This window comes from Macrobrachium nipponense, chromosome 11 (assembly GCF_015104395.2).
Source record: "Macrobrachium nipponense isolate FS-2020 chromosome 11, ASM1510439v2, whole genome shotgun sequence".
NCBI lineage: Eukaryota > Metazoa > Arthropoda > Malacostraca > Decapoda > Palaemonidae > Macrobrachium > Macrobrachium nipponense.
In genome coordinates this window covers 84797905-84823580 of record NC_061087.1, presented here as the reverse complement: position 1 = coordinate 84823580, position 25676 = coordinate 84797905, and the positions used below count along the sequence as shown (strand labels likewise).

The following is a 25676-nucleotide window of genomic DNA, read 5'->3' as shown; positions in this document are numbered from 1 at the left end:
CGGAGGAGGAGGAGGAGGTAGGAGGAGGAGGAGGAGGTGGTGGTGGTGGACTTGGTGGAGGTGGATTCGGGGGCGGAGGAGGTTTTGGAGGCGGCGGTGGCAGCCATGGAGGAGGATTTGGACGGCGGGGGTGGTGGATTTGGAGGAGGCGGAGGTAAGCATACGAGTTTCCAGTCAATGAAAAAAGAAAAAGTATCAATATTTTTCACGCATTTTTTAATCCAAAAGAGCAAAATGTTTACCTTCGTGATGACAAAAAATATCTTATCATTAATAATTATAACAAACAGATAATAACCTTTTAACACAGCAATTCAATATTTCAGGATCTGGGCGCTAGAATTCTTCGGGGAAGAACCATAAAAATGTCCATTTGTCTGTCTGTCTTTTTGTTTTCCGCTAAAGAGACCATAAAGGCAATATTTTACAGAAGAATTTCATTTGTTTTCCTACAATATGTTCACTCACCATCGAGGATGATCCTGTAAGTTGTAAGTCGCACGAACTGTCAGTAAAGTTACAAGTGAAATGAAAACAGAGATAACTTATGGCAAAACAAATCTATATATATATATATATATATATATATATATATATAGAGATAGATATATAGATATATTAATATATATGTATATAATCTATAATCTTAAGTAGTAATAATGTTTATACTACAAAGGAAATTATGTGATTCTGACATGACTTAAAGAAATCTTTGAAAGCTTGCCAAGTAGCATTATAATTAATTATTATCATCTCCTTTGCCAGTGAGGTGGGCAGCATAATAAGTTGTTAAATGCATGTGATGAGTGTACAAATGTAGCTCGGCATTTGAGGAAGAGATGAACAGTTTCGTGGAATTTGCAGAATTATCAATCACACCACACTTACCCATGTCCTTGTGGCACATTTCAAAAGGGCCACAAAACTACCAACGTATTTCAAGTGGGTGGTGGCCTATTTCGGACAAATGCAGCTAATGCCGATATCAGACGAAGAAAGCCTGAATGAGTGACACAATCATCAAATCGTTCAAGATAATTTAGTAATGGACTAAATAACTTATAGGCAATTATAGTGAAGTTGCTGCTAAGAAATTCCCACTGCCTTCGAAGAAATTAAACTTATATGTCATTGCCTTTCCGACTTCCTACCTGGTTGGATTAGGTTTTAGAAGCTATCTCAAATTCGACACCATATACAAATTGTGAATAGAGGTGATCATAATTCATCTCTGGACCTGAGACGAAAAACTTGTGATATTATGTCTGTCACAAGGATCTCACTCAACAAAATTGGAAAAATTATATATATATATGTGTGTATATATATATATATTATATATATACAGTATATAAATATATATGTATATGTATATTTTATAAAGGACATTATTGCTTTTGGTAAAAAAATTGATTGTATTCTAAACGTTAGTAACTTAATGATTAAGAATTTTTCCAGCAATGCTCTTATGTATCAGAAAAATAATGAATGATCATAACTGGCTGTTTGATTGAGCCAACAAAATATTTCAGATTTCGTGAAATACCATATCACCAAATAAATAAGGAAATAATACTCTTACAAAATTTAAGTATTTCTTCCACTAATATGTGGGCCCTTACAGCCTAAGAAACAAATATTGGAGATTACAAGGAGAGGCTATAAACTAAAAAAAAAAATAATAAAAAACTTGAGAAACCATTGTATACGACGATGCTCTCCACAAGAGTACCTTTTTTCGGAAAACGCCTCCAAGTAGTTTATATGCCATGTTAACATGCGATCTTCGGGTTTAAATTATTGTTCATAGAAGGATTTATGTTTCTGGTGCAAATAATAATAATAATAATAATAATAATAATAATAATAATAATAATAATAATAATCGTGAAAAAACTATATGCCGAAATGGCTCCAGGACTCATGCGGAAGACTGTGTTTCCTAGAAACAGCACACGTGAGAAGAGAAAAGTCATAGATTCCTGAGGCAGGATGAAACCCGGAACCCCATACTATACATAAATACCACCTAGTCGAATAAGATGACTGATAAAAAAAATAATAAATAAATAAATAATAAAACAAAATAAAATAAAATAAATAAATAAGAAAAATATAATAAAAATAATAATAATAATAATAATAATAATAATAATAATTATTAGTATTATTATTATCATTATTATTATTATTATTATTATTATTATTATTATTATTATTATTATTATTATTATGTTTCAATTGTTCATAAATTCTCACAATATACTCGTCATTACCACTAAGTACGAAAAACAAGTTTCCAGGGGCTATAATGTCTCATGTGGCAAAAAGAATAAAAAAAAAAAAAGGGAGCCAACGCACTGGGGGTCCCTTCCCAAATGAAAAGTGGAACTCGTTTGATGAGTAACTTCCAGCCTTTGCAATTATTCATAAATGCCACACAGATGTGCCAGCTTAACGTCCCACTCAAGAAACGATATTAGATTTCAATATCATACTCATTAAGTGATGTGGAACTGTAGAAACCTTATTGTAATTGCAAACAAATATGAATTTTTGAGCAAGATTAAAATTACGCAGGCATTTATAGACTACACCATATATTAAGCTTTGAATAAACATTTGTAACAGAAAAAAAACGCATCTCATAAGAAATTAAGTAATAATGATGTGCATAATTGGTAACCCACCAAATTATAGCAATGGTCTTATATAGATGCAAAGCAAAAAACGGCGTTGCAGTTAATTTTTTTTTATCTTACATAGCAATCACTTTCAAATTCACTGGTCTTTGTTCAACCAATTTGTCAAATAATTCTACGTTTTCTTCAATCTAATTTCATATTGAAGATTTTTTGCAACAACAACAATCGTCAACACTGTGAAACACATTAATCGCCAAAATAGATTACTTGTAAACTGAAAGAATGTAAAATAACCGCATGACTCTTCAGAACTAGAAAACTCCAATTTCTAGGTGCCTGAAAATTTCAATTCGATGGTAAAATGTAAATTCTTAACTAGATGAAAAAATTTCAAAATCAAACAAATGTGCATTCGAAATGCAACATTATCAGGCATCCAAGTAGTACCTAGTTATCGTTTCGGAAATGGGAAAAAGTGCACAAAACTTCTGAATTACATAAATCTCCATTGCCTACAGCAACAACGTTCGTCAGCAACTTTTTTTTTTTTTTTACGCTTCTTATTAATGGTACAGCTATCATTGTTTGTTTGAATGGTGTTTCTTACGTTGCATGGAACCAGTGGTTATTCAGCAACGGGACCACCGGCTTTACGTGACTTCCGAACTACGTCGAGAATGAACTTCTATCACCGGAAATACACATCTTTCACACCATCAATGGAATGCCCGAGAATCGAACTCGCGGCCACCGAGGTGGCAGGCCAAGACCATGCCGATCACGCCACTGAGGCGCTTGTACAGCTATGAGAATAGTCTGATAACTAATGAGGCAAACATTTACTACACCATGAAAGTGAATAGGAAAAATCTGGCTGAGGTATCAACGATAAAGGCAAGATATATATATATATATATATGTATTTATATTATATATCATATATATATATATGTAAGTGTTTACATAATAAAAAAAAACAAATATGGAATGTTTAGTCCATATATAAAAGATTGCTTGCAGGAATGTGATCAGACTAGAGACGCTAAAGATGACGTATACAACAAAGTAGGCTAAGATAACATGCCGTCACCTGTAGTCATTCAATTGTTTATAAACATTAGTCCAAGCTCCTGCTTGAGACAACTACCGCCTACGTGATCTGTAGCGTGTCTCATTTTGATTGTGTGTTCGTATGAAACTATGTCATTTGTAAGTATGTTCATATGTTCGAACTACTGTCTGTTCCTTCATAACTTGTAACAGAGATGGTAGACAAGCAGAACAGAGTTAGCTATCGTCATTAGAAGACCTGTACCTCTTTACCTAAGCTTTATCATGTAGAGGAATAGGATTAGCCATCATCATTGGCAGAAGCGATCAAGCTATCGTAATAGAAGACTTGTACAATCATACCTGATCTTCACCATGTAAAACTTCAGAAGAATATATAATCTACTTAGTGTTTTCTACAAGAACCTCCTCACCGAACCAACATGAGTTTAACACATCGTCGTAATAACCAACAAGATAATACCGACTTCGTAAGTGATCTACAAACCCCCAGACACTCCATTGAAGATGGAAGTGCAATACCAACCGACTTAGCGTAAGATTATCGCAGTCTAACATTACCTCATAGGGCGCCTTATCATACAAGGCACAAGCCCTAATATTTGGTGGCCAGCGTACCAGAAGAACTCTACAACGTCCTACGAAGAAAAAACCAGAATGATAAATCATGTATCATAAGAAGTCAACGACGACGGAAGCAGCAGATTCTTCAAGCAACCTAGTATCATCGTTAGTGAGCGACTTCAGAAAACAATAAGAACTTTTCAACGACGACGAAAGCAACAGATTCTTCAAGCAACTTAGTATCATCGTTAGTGAATACTTCAAGAAACAAACGAAACGCGTCTGCAGCATCGGATCTTTCAAGGCTCGAATCATCGAAACAACGCGCACAGGAGGAAAACTAAAGCCAAACCAGGTCATCCGCTAAATAGAGAAGGAGGACCAAGGCCGTGTGTCGTTATCGGAACACCGTGACTTCCCACAAAAGCAAGCTAAGTACAATTTTTTATTCATTTGGAGTAACTTTGAGTTACTCCAAATGAATTTCGTTATTCCGAATTTCGTTATTCCTGTGGCTGAAGTTACGAGACATTCTTAATCTTACTTTTTTACAGAAATTATCAACATCATTGAGATTTCGCTACTGCGAGTTTTTATCTTTGAGTGTCTGTTTCCAGAAGTTCTACTGAAATATCATAATCAGATACTATGTTAATTTTATCATTTTGGGTGATATTAATCCCTTACGTAACAAATCATATTAAACAGTGAATATGCGTTTACGCAGTGGACGTCTGTATTTATACAGATGCATGGATAGGGTCGTTAAGCACCGTAGTGATTAGAAAACACACAAAAAACAAGTAGAACACCCGTACAAATCTATATAAATTAGAGGTAACACTATTTCGGGTCATGACAATAAATGCTCCTTTGCAAGTCCCGATCGCAGTTTTAGCCTTGAGTTTTTTGAGTTATATAAAATATCGAACCTCAATGACTCAACTTAAAAAAAAAAAAAACTTTCATCAGGCTAAATGCGCTGACCAGTATCCTTCACTATTTCAAATTTTAGCAAAGAATGAAGTACGAACAGTTAATATTGAATGCAGTAGTGATAACTTGTCTTAATAGTAATCGCTCAGCTCCTAATAGTTCGTCATTCATTGCTTTATACGTAACCAGCAACATAATGCTAAAAACACACAATACGTTGCCGATGGTAATAAAGAGAAGGATCCTAATTATTACAAAAAGAAATAGAAACAGTAGCCTTTCAGAATCAAACAAGCAAACTCGGTTACTGTGTCACCTAGTCAAGCGGTCAAGGTTAGTTAAATCTGCCGAGTTTTCAAAGCGAAGCAAATTCCACACAATAAGCGACTCTACCAGAGTCGGGGAAAAAAGCGATGTTGGTTCATATGCCGATATCTTTTTGAAATTAAAAAGGATTTTCCTATGAAACACACGACCGTATAAAGTAATCAGAGCAGGTTTTCGTTTTTTTTAATACGTAGTTAATTATAAGTAGTGGTGGATAAAGCCCGACTGTACGCGCCGTAAAAATTAGAATATCTTGTTTATTCCTTTAGTACACGTAATATCCTGTATTTACGGACTCACCGTCTGTTGTTCGAACTTCCCTAATGAGAAGTCCGGATAAGCGAGCGCTTACAGATACCTCTATAGTTATAAAAAACATTCGATCTGTATCTAGTGTAATTGTAAGATTCATCTAGGGGTATACAAAATATTATCTTACATCCTGCAAAATAAGGCGTGTTTATCAAAGGAAAATCCTATAAAACCTTCAAACATATTAAAATCCGTTTGAACAAAAATGAGACAGTTAATCAAATAATAACTTATATAAAGGAACTATACATTTGTCTCATAAATCGTAACATTGTTCAAATGACCCAACAGAATTCTCCACAACCGCAAGTCGCACTTTGCACGCAAAATCTCGAGAAGCATGCACCCTCGAATGTCTTAGTGCGTGTAAAAAAGACTTTGCTGGGAAATGAAATTTTAATCCTTCCCGACACTCTGAAATATAACGATTTCCGCGAACAAAGCCCTAGACAACGCGGTTGACTCGCTGCAAACAAGTTAATATAGTAATCCACAAAAACCTATACATATAAATATCGCATTTCTTTTTATTGTTGCCTAATTTTTATCCCGCCCAACCAGTCGTGGATGAATCTCTCTGATAATCTATCTAAAGTAATATCAGTAAAGTCATTCAAGCAGAGATGATTCAGCAGAAACTTTTTTTATCTTTTATCTGAATACCACGAAGTTTCTCCACTAGCGAGTGATCTCTGGGAGAAAAAACGGATGTCATTGAAAACAAAATACGGTCTAAGGACAAACATAAAGCTATATACGTACCTTCGTGTAGAACCCAATGAAATTTCAAAATAGAGATAAATGACGAAGTTGAAAAATGTTAGTAATAGGAGTCATTAGGAAATCAAATAAGCCCATATAATTTTTCCCTCAAATGTCATGCCATAAAAGATCGGACTTGGCGTATCTGCGTAGATTCTGTCGCTTAAACAAGGAAACGACTCCCGATAGTTTTCCAGTGCGATGGTACGACGACATCTTATCTCTGTTAGGTTGGAGTAAATTTTTTTTTCACCAACTTGGACTTACTTAAAAGCTTTTACCAGATACCATTACCTAAGTGATTGTACCTCATACTCCGTTTTCAGCACACTCAGGGGACATTATCAATTTTTTACGTATGCCTCCGGCTTACGTTGCGCCCCAAATTACAATATAGTGTTTGGAGACTTTTAGGGGATAACCTACATGCCTATATGGATGATCTTGTAATCTTTTCTAATACCTTAGAAGTACATTCACATAAAGTAGAGCTAGTGCTACAGAGACAAAGACAAATAATCTCAGAGTAAAATATCTAAATGTGAGTTTTTTAAAACCGAACATGTTTATCTAGGTTTTATGTGTCTGGTCAAGGTCTTAAAAGTAGTCCATGGTAAGGTGTCGGCTATTCATAACTTTCCGGTACCTATTAACGTAAAAGGGGGATACAGCACTTTTGCGCTGTAGTGGGTATTATAATCGTATTGTAAATATGTAACTCTTCAATCATTGATAGCTCCTTTAACAGCTCTTACGAAGAAGAGCGTAGATTTATTATGGTCTGAAAAGCATCAACAGGCGTTCGATATCTTAAAAGCGGAAAATGCAGCTTACCTAACTTAAAAATCCCTGATTTAAATAAGGAATTTTTTTTTTTATTGCAACAGACGCCTCAGACCAAGGGGTAAGGGGAGGGATACTACTTCAGTAATATGATAAACAGTTCTTCCTATAGCTTTTTATTCACGTAAACTAAAGCCCTCTGAAAGTAAATATGCAGTAATAGGCAAGGAAGGGCTAGGTATCTTTAACACTAGTACATTTTAAGTTCATAATCTATGGCTATCCTGATAAAGTCCTTACTGAACATGAGTCCTTTACCGAGTTTTTCAAAGGCTTTAATCACAGTCCAAAAGGAACTCGGTGACAAATGATCATTCAGGTTATTGGAGCCAAGATAAGATATCTACCTGGGAAAGCAAATATCATAGCTGACGCATTATCCCGCAATCCCGCACCAATACAGCAAAGAACCATTAATTGGACTAAAAGATATAGAAACATCCGTGCCTATTGTTAAAAACGTATCTAAACAAGAAAATTCCTTAACCCAAGAGATCGCGAGCATTGAATATCTGGGTCGGAGCGCAGAACTGTTACAAAAACTGAACAAAGCAAGTGTCAACAGCGATAAGCAAAAAACAATAAACACCAAACAATAAACACTTCGAAACGGAAACAGGGTCAGCGGCTAAGCAAAAAACAATAAACCCTTCGAGCAGAAACCCTAAAGCAAAAGTACATTTAAAGTATGTGTATCAGAATAATGTAATCAAATGTAATATTATATGTAGGTCCGTGACGAGGAAAACCCGAAGAACACAGCAGATGACTAACGACCAGGTAGTAGTAATAATCTCTTTCATACCAATCGTCATAAACTGGTTGCATTCCGTCATCCAGGTTTCCCTACTATGTCACAGAAAGCCAAATCACTGTTTTACTGCCTACAATGCTTACAGATATAAAAAACACATAACTGATTGTAACACGTGTCATGAAAACAAGGGACACACTAAGACACCTGTCAGTTAAGGGCCTATCCTGTGCCAAATCAATCCTTGAAAGAATATACGTAGAATTATTAACAGAATTACGAGTTTGACAGAGGGAATAAACACTTCTTAGTGTTAATAGTTCCTTGACACGTTATATAGAATTAATAGCACCAAAAAACAAACACCGCAATTGAGTGCGTTAGGAATATTTATGAGTGCTAAATCAGTAAACATAGAATTCAACACATAATAATCTGTGACTCGGGTGGTGTAAATCAAAAATCTCCTTAACACGTTGTGTGAATTCCTATCTATAAGAAAACCAATAATATATATCACCAGTCAATCGGTTGGTAGAATAACTGATAATTAAATAGGAAGTGTCAATGTCTTACGAGTTACAACTCGTGATATTGGATCCGAACTGGATTATAGCGGTTCTCGCGGTTTTAAATACCTTTATCATTTATATCTTGTATCTATAGAATTGATGCCGCAAGTAGCCTTATACGGTACGCCGCTAGAACACTTTTCCACATATTCAAGCCAACCATTAATTTATCAAATATATATAAAAAAATATATAAATAAATAAATATAAAAAAATAAAATAAATATGGATACAAGTGGAGTCAATATAATACACTCCGTAAGAAGTCGGAAGGGTTACAAATTATAATAAAAAAGGAATCACGATAAAATCAATAAGCAAAACGTAACCATAGATAATTAAATATCCAAATAGATATGCGTAAAGATTTGAACTCTAACTTAACGCTTTAGTAATGACAAATAAGCTAAAAGTTCAAACACATATCCAAAATCTACTGACATATTGTCTGTCCCGGTGATTTATATTCGTAGTCAATGAAAAAAAAAATTAAATAAATAAATAAATAAATAAATAATAAATAAAATAAAATAAAATAAAAGAGATTTTAAAGTCAGGAAGTCTAGAAGTGAAAATGTTATCTAGAAATAATCCTATATGAATCTTATCAGGGCTAATAATATATATAGAATTTGTGTATGGAAACCTTTTTCATATAGTTTGAATAAGGAATATTTAATTAACATAATTACAATTATGCAGATTTCCAACATGAACTAATATATTGTTCAATTTTGGTACTGTTTTTTTTTTCAGACATTCTTCTCATGTGGGTCGAGTATTGAAAAACAAAAAATTTATCCTAAAGTCGTATCTCTTACAGCAAGTAACGTAACTCTTTAAGCTGGTGACGACGTCATCAGTTCTAGAAGGTCTGTCGCGTCTGCCGTATCAGCATTGATTCCTTTAACCTCAAATATCTGCTTGCACAGGCTTCATCTTGCGCTTGCAAAGCAGATTGACTGGAGAAAGGAATGCTTAGTTCATGAACTTCACATGTGGTTCATAGGTTCACATGACAGGCCACATAAACATATTCTTATCCGTGTGTGTAATGCAATTAGTTAAGGACTTGCAATCATTTTAAAAATTAATGAACAAAATAAGCAAATAGAATTTCTATAACAACAAAATGAATTAAATTTTTTTTTTTTCTGAAACCTCATAGACATTTAGAAGTATCAAGATATGTATATATGAAATATTACTTGCAACATTAGCCTATTACAATTCAAGTAAAACATCATGGGAAAAATGTCACATTTTCTTGGAAAACCCAAAGTTTATTTAGAAATTAGGTTACATAGTGGGTTTTTTTCGTTGCATCTCCTACCTATTAATAAAGTTTTTAAAAAAATTAACCTCAGAGGATGCGCACGAGAAAATTGAATATGAAACTTTTGTTAGGGCACATAGAATCATGATTAATATTCTCTTTGGGGGAACTTTCTTATGCTGCCTGGCAATCTTACAAATAGCTCCATTTTCCACTTCTTTGTCTAGTAACTTACTACCAGTAATATCGAATTTTCTTTGAGATTCGTATTGATATCTATTTATTTTTACTAATTAATTGGATGGATATTTTTACGAGTCATCATAGACATGGATAGGTTCACTCATTGTTAATGCCATGGATAAAAAGTTTGTACAGCGGACTCTTCTGAATTCCAAAATATCAGCGAATTCATGTGGGTTAAGTCTGGTCTAAATGGCTCTCTTCCCTCCCCTGTATTTGGATGTCGTCTGAATTTACTTTGCCCTTGTGACAAGTATAATTTCACTTGCAGGCTGATTAATGGAACCTGGTTACAGTATCCTGCAGTATGAGAGTTTCACATCGCAACTTCAAAAAATCGTTCGTCGCAGCGGGACGACTACAGTCAAGTAACAACCGCCTACAATGTGAAAGGAATTTTTTCATGGACTTCTTCGACCGACACCGTATCTCGTCGTTAATCTCGTTTTCATGCGGAAACGCTCCAGCGGCTGTCGGAATTCGACTACAAAAGGGACATACTTCTTGACAATTACGACCCGAAGGATATTCAACTCTACTTTGCTGGCGAAGGACTCGTGCTGGGGATGTTTTTTTATTCATCGCGAACGTAATCGTGTAGCTTAGGATGCAGAGAATAAGTATGAGCGCAAAAATAAAACGTTGGACCCGCCCAGGCAAATTTTCCCCTTGTTTTAACCATTGAAAAAGGCCGTTTCATTGGCTATAGGTGGTTGTCTGGAACTGTGTAATGGACGAAAAGTTGTTCGAAAGCTAGTTAAATGTGAAGTAGTATAACCTCGGTCATGTATCCTATATATATAAATGATCATAAATAACAGAATCGAAATATATTTTTTTTGCGTGTACGCACTAGAATATATATATATAAATGATCATAAATAACAGAATCGAAATATATTTTTTTGCGTGTACGCACTAGGAATCTATATATAAATGATCATAAATAACGGAATCGAAATATATCTTTGCGTGTACGCAATAGGAATCTATTTAAAGTGCACATATATTAATCATAATTATATGAATCCATATACATATGTATAAACAAATCAGGTAGCCTATAATCAATCTGTTACCTTTTATCTTACCAATATCTGCAGTTATTTATGAGTTAGTATATGAATTAATGAATCAGATATATAACATTTAGCATAAAAATCAACGAATCAATCAGCATAAACATTGATAATTTTATCAATTCATATATGAAATTTTTTATCAGTTAAAATATGATTTTTATCATGTTAATCTTCATTCTATGCAATTATCAGAGTACATTAGTATTTTCTGTAGCATATGTATCTTAATGAGATGAAGTGAAAAAAACTGTATCATTATATATCACGTGATCACTATTATTTACCAATATCATTGTTTTATATTTTATTACTTGAATCAATTCATGTACACCATGAATTTTTATTTACTAATATCTATATATATTCACATAGTGTCTGTATCACACTCCTATAAGTCCAATGCAAGTCAAGTTTGAGTAATATTCAGTAGTTGGTTTTGGTAGCTGACCGAGCTGATGTAAGTGTTTACATAATAAAAATTATGGAATGTTAGTCCATATTATAAAAGATTGCTTGCAGGAATGTGATCAGACTAGAGACGCTAAAGATGACGTATACAACAAAGTAGGCTAAGATAACATGCCGGATCACCTGTAGTCATTCAATTGTTTATAAACATTAGTCCAAGCTCCCTGCTTGAGACAACTACCGCCTACGTGATCTGTAGCGTGTCTCATTTTGATTGTGTGTTCGTATGAAACTATGTCATTTGTAAGTATGTTCATATGTTCGAACTACTGTCTGTTCCTTCATAACTTGTAACAGAGATGGTAGACAAGCAGAACAGAGTTAGCTATCGTCATTAGAAGACCTGTACCTCTTTACCTAAGCTTTATCATGTAGAGGAATAGGATTAGCCATCATCATTGGCAGAAGCGATCAAGCTATCGTTATTAGAAGACTTGTACAATCATACCTGATCTTCACCATGTAAAACTTCAGAAGAATATATAATTTTTTATACTTAGTGTTTTCTACCAAGAACCTCCTCACCGAACCAACATGAGTTTAACACATCGTCGTAATAACCAACAAGATAATACCGACTTCGTAAGTGATCTACAAACCCCCAGACACTCCATTGAAGATGGAAGTGCAATACCAACCGACTTAGCGTAAGATTATCGCAGTCTAACATTACCTCATAGGGCGCTTTATCATACAAGGCCACAAGCCCTAATATATATAATATTATATATATATTATATATTATATATATATCTATATATATATATATATATTAATAATAATATAAATAGGATGGAGAAAAGCCAGCGTAGCATCATACATGTATTTTCCAAATTCTCGAGACTTTGGGTCTCATCATCAGGGCTATCTCTATGGAGTTAAAAAAAAACTGAGTTTTTTTTAACTCCATAGAGATAGCCCTGATGATGAGACCCAAAGTCTCGAAAATTTGGAAAATACACGAATAAGAATACTCTACTTTTCCCGGTTAGCAACTGGTCTTCTGGGAGTCAAAAATCCCAATAATTCACTGGAAAATACTCCCACGTTGAAAATCATACTTTAAACACTAACTTCAATCAACTCTCTCTCTCTCTCTCTCTCTCTTTCCGGTCCGAAGCAAAAGAGTACCCACTCAGCATTTTATCCATCAACGAAGGAGCCATGTGCCCGAGAAAGAAAGAGCAAGTCATTATTCTAAAGAAACAGACGTCACTGCAGTTTCATTATTGCGCCCAACTTTCTGTGAACGATGGCGCATGCTGGTAAATAGAACGAAAAAAGAAACGGCTGCTTGAAAGAAAACCACTCTTTATGGATTCAAATTCGAAAAGAGAATCATGGTCCCTTGACAGTAGAAGGAGGGTATGGCACAGAGAGATGGAGAGGGAGATCTGGAAGGGGTAGGGGTGGGGGGAGCAGAAAATGGGAAAAGGAGGAAATCAAACACATTAACGGAAGGGGAATTTCGAGACCCAGCCAGGCTGACGGGGGCATCTGAACTTGGTATAAAAAGGGAATGACCTCTGCCTTCTGCACCTCATTCTTCAGCTGCTTCTCCCTGGTGAAGATCTCCTTCCATCGTTCAAGATGAATTTGAAGGTGGTGAGTAGAGCAGAATAAAAGTTCTTTGCAAGAGACTATATAATAATGTATCTTTCGTCAAGAGACGAGAAACCATATGAAAAGACTTATACTTATCGAGACATTAAGGCTCTAATGTCGAACTAAACTAAATTGGAAGTCTGCGGATATATCCTTTTCATGAAGTCATTATTTCTAAAAGGAAGCAATAAACACCAATGAACAATTTTTTTTTTTTTTGAGATCAATTCCTCATATTTTCAAGATTTCTGCCTCTTCATTCTTCAAAAAAATTCAAGATACTCTTCTCACCCCAACCAGGTGGTTGCTGCTCCTCGGGGTGATAGCCCTCGTCGCTGCTGCTCCAAGACGAGGAGGTGGAGGCTTTGGAGGAGGAGGTGGATTTGGAGGTGGAGGTGGACACAGAGGTGGTGGAGGAGGATTCGGAGGAGGAGGTGGTGGTGGACTTGGTGGAGGAGGATTCGGAGGTGGAGGAGGATTTGGAGGAGGCGGAAGCCGTGGTGGAGGATTTGGAGGCGGTGGTGGTTTTGGAGGAGGTGGAGGTAAGCACACGAACGTCAAGTTGATATAAACCGAAATTATGTACATAAAAAAAAAAACTTCTTACTGTATAAGGAAAATATCTAATCTTCCACAGCATTGCAAAGCCATAAGAAGGCAAAATATTTACTTTTGTAATGACAGAAAAAAAATCTTCGAAACCAAACAAATTACTGTTTAATATTGTGATTCTATGTATTTCAGGATTTGGGCGCTAAAAATCTGCAGGGAAGACCACAAAACGTCTTATTTGTTTGTTTGTCTTTCAGTTTTTAGCTAAAGAGCAATAAAGACAGATTACCTTACATAAGAATTTCATTTCTGTTCCATTACCGAGTAAAAGGCAAAGTACTTGCCCGTTTGGTTTGAGTTGATATTAAAATTAGAAATGAAAACGAAAACAGGGAGAAAATTTAAAGCTACACTACACTCAAATTAGCACAAAAAAAAAAAAAAAAAAAAAAAAATCAATGATTAAAATAGAAACCGGGTAGACTTTATAACTGTGCATTCACCTAAGTTAAGACTTTCCAGTTTCAGCTGCTGGCAACGTCTCTCTCTCTCTCTCATATGTACAGCACACACACACACACACACACACATATAAATATATATATATATATATATATTATACTATATATATATATATATATATTAAAAATATATATATATATTATACATATATATATGAATATATATATATATATATATATATATATATATATATATATTCGAGATGATGATAATTGCAATACTCCTACACCTTACATAAGATTGTCCTGTTTTAATCTAAAGTAAAAACGTCTTTGAGATCTACACACTAGCAGTATAATAAGCAATTATTATTATCATCACCTTTGCCAATGAAGTTGGCATGTTGCTAGATAGTAGAATGTATGATCGATTTTGTAGTGTTTATAACAGGACATTTCAAGAATAGTTGAACAGTAATTGATGAAAACTGTCAAACACATCAATTAGACCAACGGCTCCCGACCTAAGGCCTTTTGGCAAATTTCCGTAAGGGCATAGGACCACCAAATCACTCCAAGTTGAGAGGCTGACCCATTGGGGACAAATGCTTCTGATGTAGATATCAGATTGCAAGACAGCCCTGTTGAGATCCACAGTATTTAACTGTTCATGCCATCTTTGCTCACTCGGAGAGTAAGCCTACAAACTACTTTGTTGTTGCTCTTCCTGTTTCTGTTGTTGTTTTGAGGGGACACGAAGCCCTAAGGAAAAGTCTAGAAGAAAGTCTGAAACATCTGTTTTGCGTTGAGTTAAATATACAGGAATTTTTGGATACGATATTTATGATTTATTTATTAAAATTAAAATGTAAAAAATAAATACTGTGCATGTTAAACAGTACAGAAACCATTTTTTTCTGATAAATCACAGCGTATTTATTATAATTTTCGTTAGTGAAACAACGCTCTATTTGACCGTAGATTTTAGCATGCGCCATGAGTAAGCTGGAAGTCGGATACCGCCTTGTTAGTAATGGGGTTGATAATTATGGACAAAATAGTGGAATTTTTATTAAATTTCCGTTGCTCTAGAAGGAAATGTAACTTATTTAATTGCCTGTCAAACTTCTTATCAAGTTTAAGCAGTCTCCTACGGTCCTACCCTATTATCAAATGCTCAGAAACTGTAAGTAGTCATCACTTTTTATGGTTAGTAGTTTTCTGGGAGTCGATATAATTTCCTCACACATTAAAGGCTGTTTTAATAAACCTACGAAATACTTTTGTTTTGGTGAAGAAGAATAGAGTATAACAGAGCTGGTTGGATGTTTCAGGTATACAATAATAATAATAATAATAATAAATAATAATAATAATAATAATATAAATAAAATAATAATAATAATAACAAAATAATAATATCCCTCATTGATACCGCAGTACCATGGTACACCAGAGTAGATGAAAAAGAAAGATAAACAATTGATAAGTATTAAGACCTGAAAATAGAAATGGGGATAAAGTATATACCAGTAGAAATTGTACCCATAATTATAGGAACATTAGGCACGATCCAGATATCCCTGAAAAGGAACCTGAAAAAACTAGATGGCGAAGTAGCTCCATGACTCATGCAGAGGAGCGTGCTACTAGAAACAGGGCAACATATTGAGAAAAGAGAATGACTCCTAAGAAGGCAAGATGTACTCCGGAACCCTACACTATGCACATCGCCCAGTCAAAGTAGGATGACTGAGATAGAAAAATAATAATAATACTGTTATTATAATTTTCATTTTTCATAAATTCCAACAAGATACTTTAAGTGGCCACAAAATTGAAAAAAAAAGGGCTCCCACAGGATACAACGACCTATGGGAAAAAGGAAAGAAAAATGGAGACAAAAGCACGGGGGACATTCCCAACAAAAGGACGAATTCGTTTGATGAGTAAACTTGCAGCCTTCAATTACTGACAAATGTCACACAGTCGACAGTCAAACCACTATTGATGGTTAAGTGGTTTGACCATCGACTGAGTCGTTGGAAGGTACTGTATCCAGCGTTCGAGACACTTTAGTACCGATCCATTTATCCCTTATAATTCCCCTTCGGTGGTAATTCCCTGTCGGGGATATTCCCGAAGTAGCGAAAATTCGATATTAAACGGTATTTGTGGCTTAATGACTGTATATAAATAACGGTGATGTGATAAAAACTCTATATATATATATATATATATATATATATATATATATATATATATATATATATATATATGAAGAAAGAATCAAAACAGATATGACGAATAATGCTAAATTATGAAAAGGACTACACATTCTGGTATTCTTCTAAGACTCATAAATCCAACTAGGTTCATTGGAAAATACGCGAAAATTAACTTTCATCCACCTTCTCGTCTCTCTCTCTCTCTCCTCTTCTCTCTCTCTCTCTCTCTCTCTCTCTCGTCTCTCTCTCTCTCTCTCCTCTCTCTCTCTCCTCTCTCTCTCTCTGATCCAAAGCAAAAGAGTACTCAGCATTCTTATCTATCGGTTCAATTTCAGGAGCCATGTGCCCGAGAAAAAGAAAGTGCAAGTCATTATTCCAAAGAAACAGACGTCACTGCAGTTTTATAGCTGTGCCTCAGTTTCTTTGAATCCTGACCATGATTATAAATAGAAAACAAAATTTAAAAACAAGTTGCTTCGAAGGAAAAACCCAACTCTCTATGGATTCGAATTCGAATGGCAATACTGAAGGGAGGGAGAGTTGGGTGAGGGGTTGTGGGGGGGGGGGGGGGTTTAGAAATGAGGAAAGGGAGGAAATCAAACACGCTGCCGGACGAGGAGGTCATCTCAGTTGAGGTATAAAAAGGGAATAACCCCTGACTTCTGCAGCTCATTCTATAGCAGATTCTCCTTAGTGAAGATCTCCCTCCACTGTTGAAGATGAATTTGAAGGTGGTGAGTAGAAGAGAACGGAAGAATATTAATACATTTTTCGTCTAACTAAAGTAACGAGGAAGCAATGCTCTTGACGAAAGAGTACTCCTGTACTGAACTTTACCATATTATTATTATTATTATTATTATTTTTTTTTTTTTTTTTGCTCTATCACAGTCCTCCAATTCGACTGGGTGGTATTTATAGTGTGGGGTTCCAGGTTGCACCCTCTACTTAGGAGTCCATCACTTTTCTTACTATGTGCGCCGTTTCTAGGATCACACTCTTCTGCATGAGTCCTAGAGCTATTTCCGCCTCTAGTTTTTCTAGATTCCTTTTCAGGGATCTTGGGATCGTGCCTAGTGCTCCTATGATTATGGGTACAATTTCCACTGGCACATCCCTTATCCTTCTTATTTCTATTTTCAGGTCTTGATAATTATCCATTTTTTCCCTCTCTTTCTCTTCAACTCTGGTGTCCCATGGTATTGCGACATCAATGAGTGATACTTTCTTCTTGATTTTGTCAATCAACGTCACGTCTGGTCTATTTGCACGTATCACCCTATCTGCTCTGATACCATAGTCCCAGAGATCTTTGCCTGATCGTTTTCTATCACTCCTTCAGGTTGGTGCTCGTACAAACTTATTACTGCAAGGTAGCTGATGTTTCTTGCACAGGCTCCAGTGGAGGCCTGTGCTAGAAAACATCAGCTACCTTGCAGTAATAAGTGTAGCGACACCATTATTATTATTGTTATTTATTTAATTCTTATTATTAATTCTTTATTTATTGTATTATTATTATTCATAATAAGCCACTATTAATGGAAACCAACAGGGGCTATTCACTTTAAATTCCAAAAAAAATATGGTGTTCATTTGAAAGAAGTTAAAGAAGAAGTAAGATTGGAAGCCTGTGGTTGTTGAATGCACTCCCTTTCAATCGAGTATAATCATTAAGTAACAAAATTGTTCCAGAAGAGAAAATAATCAGTAAGGATAAAATCATTTCCTCCAAGATTTCTGTCGCTTCAGCCTAAGGAATTGAACTCTTCTTCTTCTTCTCACCCCAACCAGGTGGTTGTGCTCCTCGGGGTGATAGCCCTCGTTGCTGCAGCTCCAAGACGAGGAGGTGGAGGCTTTGGAGGAGGAGGTGGATTTGGAGGTGGAGGTGGACACAGAGGCGGTGGAGGAGGATTCGGAGGAGGTGGTGGTGGTGGACTCGGTGGAGGAGGATTCGGAGGTGGAGGAGGTTTTGGAGGAGGTAGCAGCCATGGTGGAGGATTTGGAGGTGGTGGTGGTTTCGGAGGAGGTGGAGGTAAGCATACGAGTTTGCTAGTAAATATGAAGCGAAAATGTATGTGCATCAAAAAAAAAGCACCTACAAAGATGAATTACCAGAAAAACTAAACTTCTAAATCTGTAAGAAAAAATGTAGTCTTCCGCAGCATTTTTAAAGTCATAGTATTGAAAAATAATTAGCTCTGTAATTTCACAGTATTTTTAAAGGCATAATAATGCGAAATAATTACCTCTGTAATGATTAAAAAACATATTTTAAAAGTAGTATTATTAATAATAATAAAGTCACAAATTTCTTTTAAACACTGTGATTCTCTGAATTCCAGGATTTGGGCGCTAGAATTCTCCAGGGAAAACCATAAAAAATTCTTCTTTTTTTCTCTTTTTGTGTTTTTGTTAAAGGCAAATAAAGACAGAATATGATACATAAGGATTTCATTTGTGTTCCTATAATATGTGTAATCATCACCCACAAAGGTGCAAGAGTTTTTCTTTATTGCAGCTTCATAAGTATTTCCATTACTGACATCATATTCAATGACATTCTAAGAAAGGTCATTGTCTTCAAACAGTATTAATTACCAGTATTCTCATCCTTCCCAACATGGTACAGGTAACGAGACAATGTACATATTTACTGATCTCAGAAATATTCTTATCCCTTATCGTAGACGATAGCTTATCTGGCCTTGCAACAGCATGGGCCTCTCCCAGTGAGCGTTGACAAAAACGGAAGAACTGTGAACTAAAGGAAACACAACAATCTAAACATAAAACAAAACATGAATGTCCACAAATAAAAGAAAGGTAGACTTTACCACCCTATATTCAAACTACGTTATTATATATATTATATATATATATATATATATATATATATATATATATATATATATATACACACACATATATATAGTTTTAACCCTCCCCATACGTCGCTTCTCTCTCTCATATACAGTGTATATACATACATACATTTATATATATATATATATATATATATATACATATATACAATATACAATATAATTCTCAAGGAATTGATAACTTTGATGCTCCACTCCTATTCACAATACTATTTATGCAATTCAGAATCTGCAATAAAGATGTCTGAATGCCAAACCCAAGTAGCAAAAGTCAGTCCATGTCACCATAATAATCTTGACAATAAAGTTGGTAGGATGTTAGGCTGTTAAATGCTTGAATGCATGCAGGTGAGTGAGTGTGTGTGTGCTTACAGGGCGTTTCTAGAACAGGTGAACAAGATTTTATCAAACTGTGAAGATATACCCATTAGAAGACCTTCTCAAGACGACTGACGTTTTGTACAAAACGCCTCACTGCAGATTATTTGTTGCCAAGGTTAAATGAAATCTTCGGTGGTTTAAACACTCTATGTTTCCAGTTGATTATTATTATTATTAATTATTATTATTACAATTCCCATAAAATACCTTAAATGGTTACTATCTACAAAAGCAAACCTCCACGGGTTAGAGTTATATGGAAATAAAAGAAAAATGAAGCCAACCGCTTTAGGGAAATTCTCAACTGCAGAGTTAATGAGTTATTGAGTAAACGCAGAGATTTTGCAATTTTTCACAAATTTCACACGGATGCGCCATCTTGGTCTCTCAGTGAAGAGGCTATGATAGATTACAATATTATAGTGAAAGTTAAATAAAAAAAAACAAGTCTTACTTAGAAAAGAAGGTATTAAATGTTAAAGCAAAGTTTGTCGAAAACTTGTAGCAATGGTCGTGTTTGGAGTTCAGGAAAAATGGCGTTAAATTTATTTTTTTCTTATTTCGAACTCCAAAAATTTCACGACTTCACTAATATCTAGTCAAATAAATTTCTAATAATTGTATGTTTTTACAACTCCGTTTGGGTTTGAATGTTTAAGGTGACCGGTAATTATAACAAAAATGCTGATCCCCATCCCGAAATCTATTACAGTGGTTGCCATAATTAATCATTTGTAAAATTAAAAAAAATCTCAAACACCTAATATCTCTACAGAGTTAGTAAATTCCAATTTCTAAGAACGTTCAGCTTCCTAATAAAACTAATTAATAAAAAAATTACAGATTTATATATAAATATATATATATGTGTGTATATATGTATATATATATATATATTATATAGTATCTATTGTGTGTGTGTGTGTGTGTGTGTGTGTGTGTGTGTGTGTACCCTTAAGTTCTCAACAATTCTTTTGTTATAAGGGTGTTGATCTCATGATGCGTGTATGCATGTGTATGTATGTATGTATATATATAATACGTATATATGTATATATATATGAGAGAGAGAGAGAGAGAGAGAGACATACAAATCTTTCCATTGAGAGCAATGAGACGGTTTTTTAAAATGTCCTTGTATTTGTTTATACAAACATTTATATGGCAAGATATAAGCTCATTTTTTCGTGAGTTTTCGTGTATTTTCGTTTTCTGACAAGTACATCACCTCGCGATTTTTAAGGGGAAAATGCGCTTTCAACTGACTCATATTCTATTTGTTCTTTTCCGAATGTAAATATGAAGTCGATGTCTATCACAAGAAGATAGGCATGCCGCGCACGAGACAACTCGCACACAACACACACACACGAAGCAAGTCACTATTGCAAAGAAACACACGTCATCATCGTAGTTTTTATAAATATGGCCGAGTTTCTTTGATTAATGACAATGCTGGAAAACCAGCAAAAAACCCGTCGCTTAAAATACATCTCGACTTGTAAGGACTCAAATTCAAACAGAGAATAACGGTCGCCTTCTGGGAAGAGGCGGGAACAAGAGGGGAGTTTCGGGGACACTCCGAGGGAGATGGGAGCTAGAAGGAGTCGGGGAAGGGGAAAGGTAGGATAGCAAGCACACAGGATAATAAAAAAAACAGGGAGGGGGAATCCTGATTGACGGTGGGAAGGAGGGTACCTCATTTTGGTATAAAAGGGACAAAACCTCTCCCTTCGGCACCTCATTCTTCAGCAGCTTCTCCCTGGTGAAGACCTTCCATCTGTCAAGATGAAACTCAAGGTCGTGAGTATTATAAGAGCAAAAATATTCTTGGCAAGATATTAGAATAAAATCATCCATTTTTCGTGTTTCTGGGTAGAGTCAAAGTAAAACGTGGGACAGACATTTGGGGGCAATCAACCTTGATGTTAACCATGTCATATTCATGAAAGAAATAATCATTCTTATTTTTCAATGTCTCCACCAGGTGGTTGTGCTCCTCGGAGTGATAGCCCTCGTTGCTGCCGCTCCATCACGCGGCGGAGGCTTTGGAGGAGGAGGTGGATTTGGAGGTGGAGGTGGACACAGAGGTGGTGGAGGAGGATTCGGAGGAGGAGGAGGCGGTGGACTTGGTGGAGGTGGATTCGGAGGTGGAGGAGGTTTTGGAGGCGGTGGCAGACACGGTGGTGGAATAGGAGGGGGTGGTGGTTTTGGAGGAGGCGGAGGTAAGCATTCAAGTTTCCCATTGCTATAATGTTATGAGATGAAGTAGCAGTTAAATACTAATTCCTCTGTTTTATACGAAAAAAAGGTAGTTTACACTATTTCTCAAAACCAGATAAGGACCATTTTCCAATTTAACCGTTATAATTAACAATATCCACGCCACTCTAGAGATCCTCTTCTATGCATTTCAGGTTATGGACGCTAGAAGTCTTCATGGAAAATGATCAGAATTTGAAAGAAAGGCGGTTTCGCACAGTTCAGTTGGATGGCTTGCCTCTACATCTACTGAAGTACAGACCGAAATTTCATTGTTTGTTCCTTTTTATTTTTCTTTGTTAAAGTTCAATAAAGTCAGAAAATGTTATACACCATGCTTTAATTTCCGTTCCTGTAATAAGCAAGTAAGCTGTTAGAATTCTTTTTTAAATTCTACTGTTTTCATTTGGGAATTTATACTTGGTACCTAACTAAGCATTTCCGTTACTGCAATATGGTCCCCGACACCCTAAGCAGCAACCATTGTCTTATAATGACTCCAATTATCAAAATCTGAATTTTCTCACATGGGACACAAAATGAGATAATAATTATGCTTATCATTTGGTCTTGTACATAACACGAATATATTATTGAAAATCTACTTGAACACGATGCCATCACATGTTTTCAAAGACTTTCCTCTTATCTGAAAGAGTTTATGCTCTACAACAACTTTGCCGTGTACGAGAAATAATAATACACCTTAACTATCAAAGTATTAAACAATTATGATAAAAAGATCGCACAAAAATCCGAATAAAAGACACCATTTAGACATCGCTCCTGTTGACTTTGCTGCTATAATTCCTCCCAATTTAAGCTGATCATGTTAACAGATATATACGTATAGATCCTACAAACACAGACATAACAGTGATACAATCACACATATAAATATATATACACATACATACATATATACATACATACATATATATATATATATATATATATATATATATATATGTGTGTGTGTGTGTGTGTGTGTGTGTAAAATCTACTGGCCATTATTACCAGAAGCATATGTAATTCTAATTGCCACAATGCCCTCTTAACTTCTCAAATTCTTTACTCTATTTTGGATACACTTGTCACTACAAAGCCTTGAGATCCAACTTTCAAAGAAATATAAAGGAATCATGATGTCCGTAGCGGGAGACGAACACGCGATACCATAATCACGACGAGGTCACCTTGCCGACCTGACCACCACGAGCAGGTCGGCAAGGTGATCTCCTCGTCGTGATTATGGCATGCGGGTTCGTTTCCCAATACCGGACACCATGATTTCTTCACATTTCTTTGAAAGTTAGATCTCAAGGCTTTGTAGTGACAAGCGTATCCAAATTAGAGTAAAAGAATTTGAGAAGTTAAGAGGGCATTGTGGCTATCATAATTACATATGTATGTATATATATATATATATATATATATATAAATATATATATATACATATATATATTACATATATATTAAAGACATCTGTATTATTTCAAAATGGTAATAAACTTATTATTGGAGTATTTCTTAGATGTGAACTTAAGCACTTAGTCTAACTCTTTTATCTTACAAAAATCTTCCTCAGACAAAACCATGACAATACCAAATTACTATTATTATTATTATTATTATATTATTATTATTATACGAAATGCTCACATATACACGAGAAAGCCTATAGGGCCATTAACTTGCAAAAAGGGCTTCTACAGAACCATATACCCATTCGCTAAATAAGTAGTACGCCAGACAGGGAATTCAACCTGCCAAGTAATCTGCTAACAGCCTTTGTAAATTAACAACTGTCATTCGGAGCTGCAAAGCTACTCGATCAGATGCGCTGCGTTAAATTTTAAAGAACCTACTGGAAGGTTAACCAGAGCTGGAGAACAACAATCATCTACACTATGAAACACATTAATCGCCAAAATAGATTACTTGTAAACTGAAAGAATGTAAAGTAACCTCGTGACTCTTCAGAACTAGAAAACTCTAATTTCTAGGAACCTGAAAATTTCAATTCGATGGTAAAATGTAAAATTTTGACTAGATAAAAAAATTTTCTAAATCAAATAAATGTGCATGTAAAATGCAACATTAGCAGGCATCCAACTATAATAGTTATCGTTTCGGAAATGTGTACAAATCTTCTGAATTACGCAAATCTCCTTTGCCTACACCAACAACGTTCGTCCCCAACTGTTTTTTGTGCGCTTATTAATGGTACAACTATGAGAATAGTCTGATAACTAATGAGGATCTTCACAAGGAAGGAACAGAGTTTCAAATTAAGAAGAGGACTCGACATCCTGATGACGTAAGAACACATGAAGGATACACAACTTTTCCCGGTTAGCAACTGGTCTTCTGGGAGTCATAAATCCCAATAAATTCACTGGAAAATACTCCCACGTTGAAAATCATACTTTAAACACAAACTACAATCAACTCTCTCTCTCTCTCTCCTCTCTCTCTCTCTCTCGTCTCTCTCTCTACTCTCTCTCTCTCTCTTTCTGGTCTAAAGCAAAAGAGTACCCACTCAGCATTTTTATCCATCAACGAAGGAGCCATGTGCCCGAGAAAAAAAGAGCAAGTCATTATTCTAAAGAAACAGACGTCACGGCAGTTTCATTATTGCGCCCAAGTTTCTGTGAATGATGCGCATGCTGGTAAATAGAACGAAAAAAGAAACGGCTGCTTGAAAGAAAACGACTCTTTATGGATTCAAATTCGAAACAGAATCATGGTCCCTTGACAGTAGAAGGAGGGTATGACACAGCGAGATGGAGAAGGAGATCTGGAAGGGGTTTGGGGGGGGGGGGGGGGGGGGCAGAAAATGGGAAAAGGGAGAAATCAAACACTCTAACGGACGGGGAATTTCGAGACCCAGCCAGGCTGACGGGGGCATCTGAACTTGGGTATAAAAAGGGAATGACCTCTGCCTTCTGCACCTCATTCTTCAGCTGCTTCTCCCTGGTGAAGATCTCCTTCCATCGTTCAAGATGAATTTGAAGGTGGTGAGTAGAGCAGAATAACATTTCTTTGCAAGAGACTATATACTTTATAATAATGTATCTTTCGTCAAGAGACGAGAAACCACATGAAAAGACTTATTACTTATCGAGACAATAAGGCTCTAATGTCGAACTAAACTAAATTGGAAGTCTGCGGATATATCCTTTTCATGAAGTCATTATTTCTAAAAGGAAGCAATAAACACCAATGAACTACTTTTTTTATGAGATCAATTCCTCATATTTTCAAGATTTCTGCCTCTTTATTCTTCAAAAAAATCCAAGATACTCTTCTCACCCCAACCAGGTGGTTGTGCTCCTCGGGGTGATAGCCCTCGTCGCTGCTGCTCCAAGACGAGGAGGTGGAGGCTTTGGAGGAGGAGGTGGATTTGGAGGTGGAGGTGGACACAGAGGTGGTGGAGGAGGATTC

At 35.6% G+C, this 25676-nt stretch overlaps 4 protein-coding genes across 5 annotated transcripts in view; all 4 read left to right on the top strand.

Annotated features, from left to right (window-relative positions):
• The window catches only part of LOC135206747 (A disintegrin and metalloproteinase with thrombospondin motifs adt-2-like), a 315467-nt gene that overhangs the window by 128531 nt on the left and 161260 nt on the right, over window positions 1-25676 (top strand). The gene's annotated exons all lie outside the window — the stretch shown is intronic.
• On the top strand, window positions 17368-19150 carry LOC135208702 (uncharacterized). The gene is made up of 3 exons (XM_064241210.1): window positions 17368-17435; window positions 18496-18736; window positions 19047-19150. Exons 1-3 carry the CDS (start codon window positions 17421-17423, stop codon window positions 19058-19060), a joined length of 270 nt encoding a protein of 89 aa, XP_064097280.1. The 5' UTR covers window positions 17368-17420; the 3' UTR covers window positions 19061-19150.
• On the top strand, window positions 21639-22557 carry LOC135208647 (uncharacterized). The gene is made up of 3 exons (XM_064241080.1): window positions 21639-21770; window positions 21955-22192; window positions 22385-22557. Exons 1-3 carry the CDS (start codon window positions 21756-21758, stop codon window positions 22396-22398), a joined length of 267 nt encoding a protein of 88 aa, XP_064097150.1. The 5' UTR covers window positions 21639-21755; the 3' UTR covers window positions 22399-22557.
• Window positions 25134-25676, top strand: part of LOC135208576 (acanthoscurrin-1-like) — a 1049-nt gene continuing 506 nt past the window's right edge. Inside the window, exons 1-2 of the mRNA XM_064240956.1 lie at window positions 25134-25249; window positions 25554-25676. The exon at window positions 25554-25676 is cut by the window's right edge and continues 118 nt beyond it. Coding sequence (XP_064097026.1) covers window positions 25235-25249; window positions 25554-25676 — 138 coding nt within the window. The 5' untranslated portion in view covers window positions 25134-25234. The remainder of the gene's footprint in view (window positions 25250-25553) is intronic.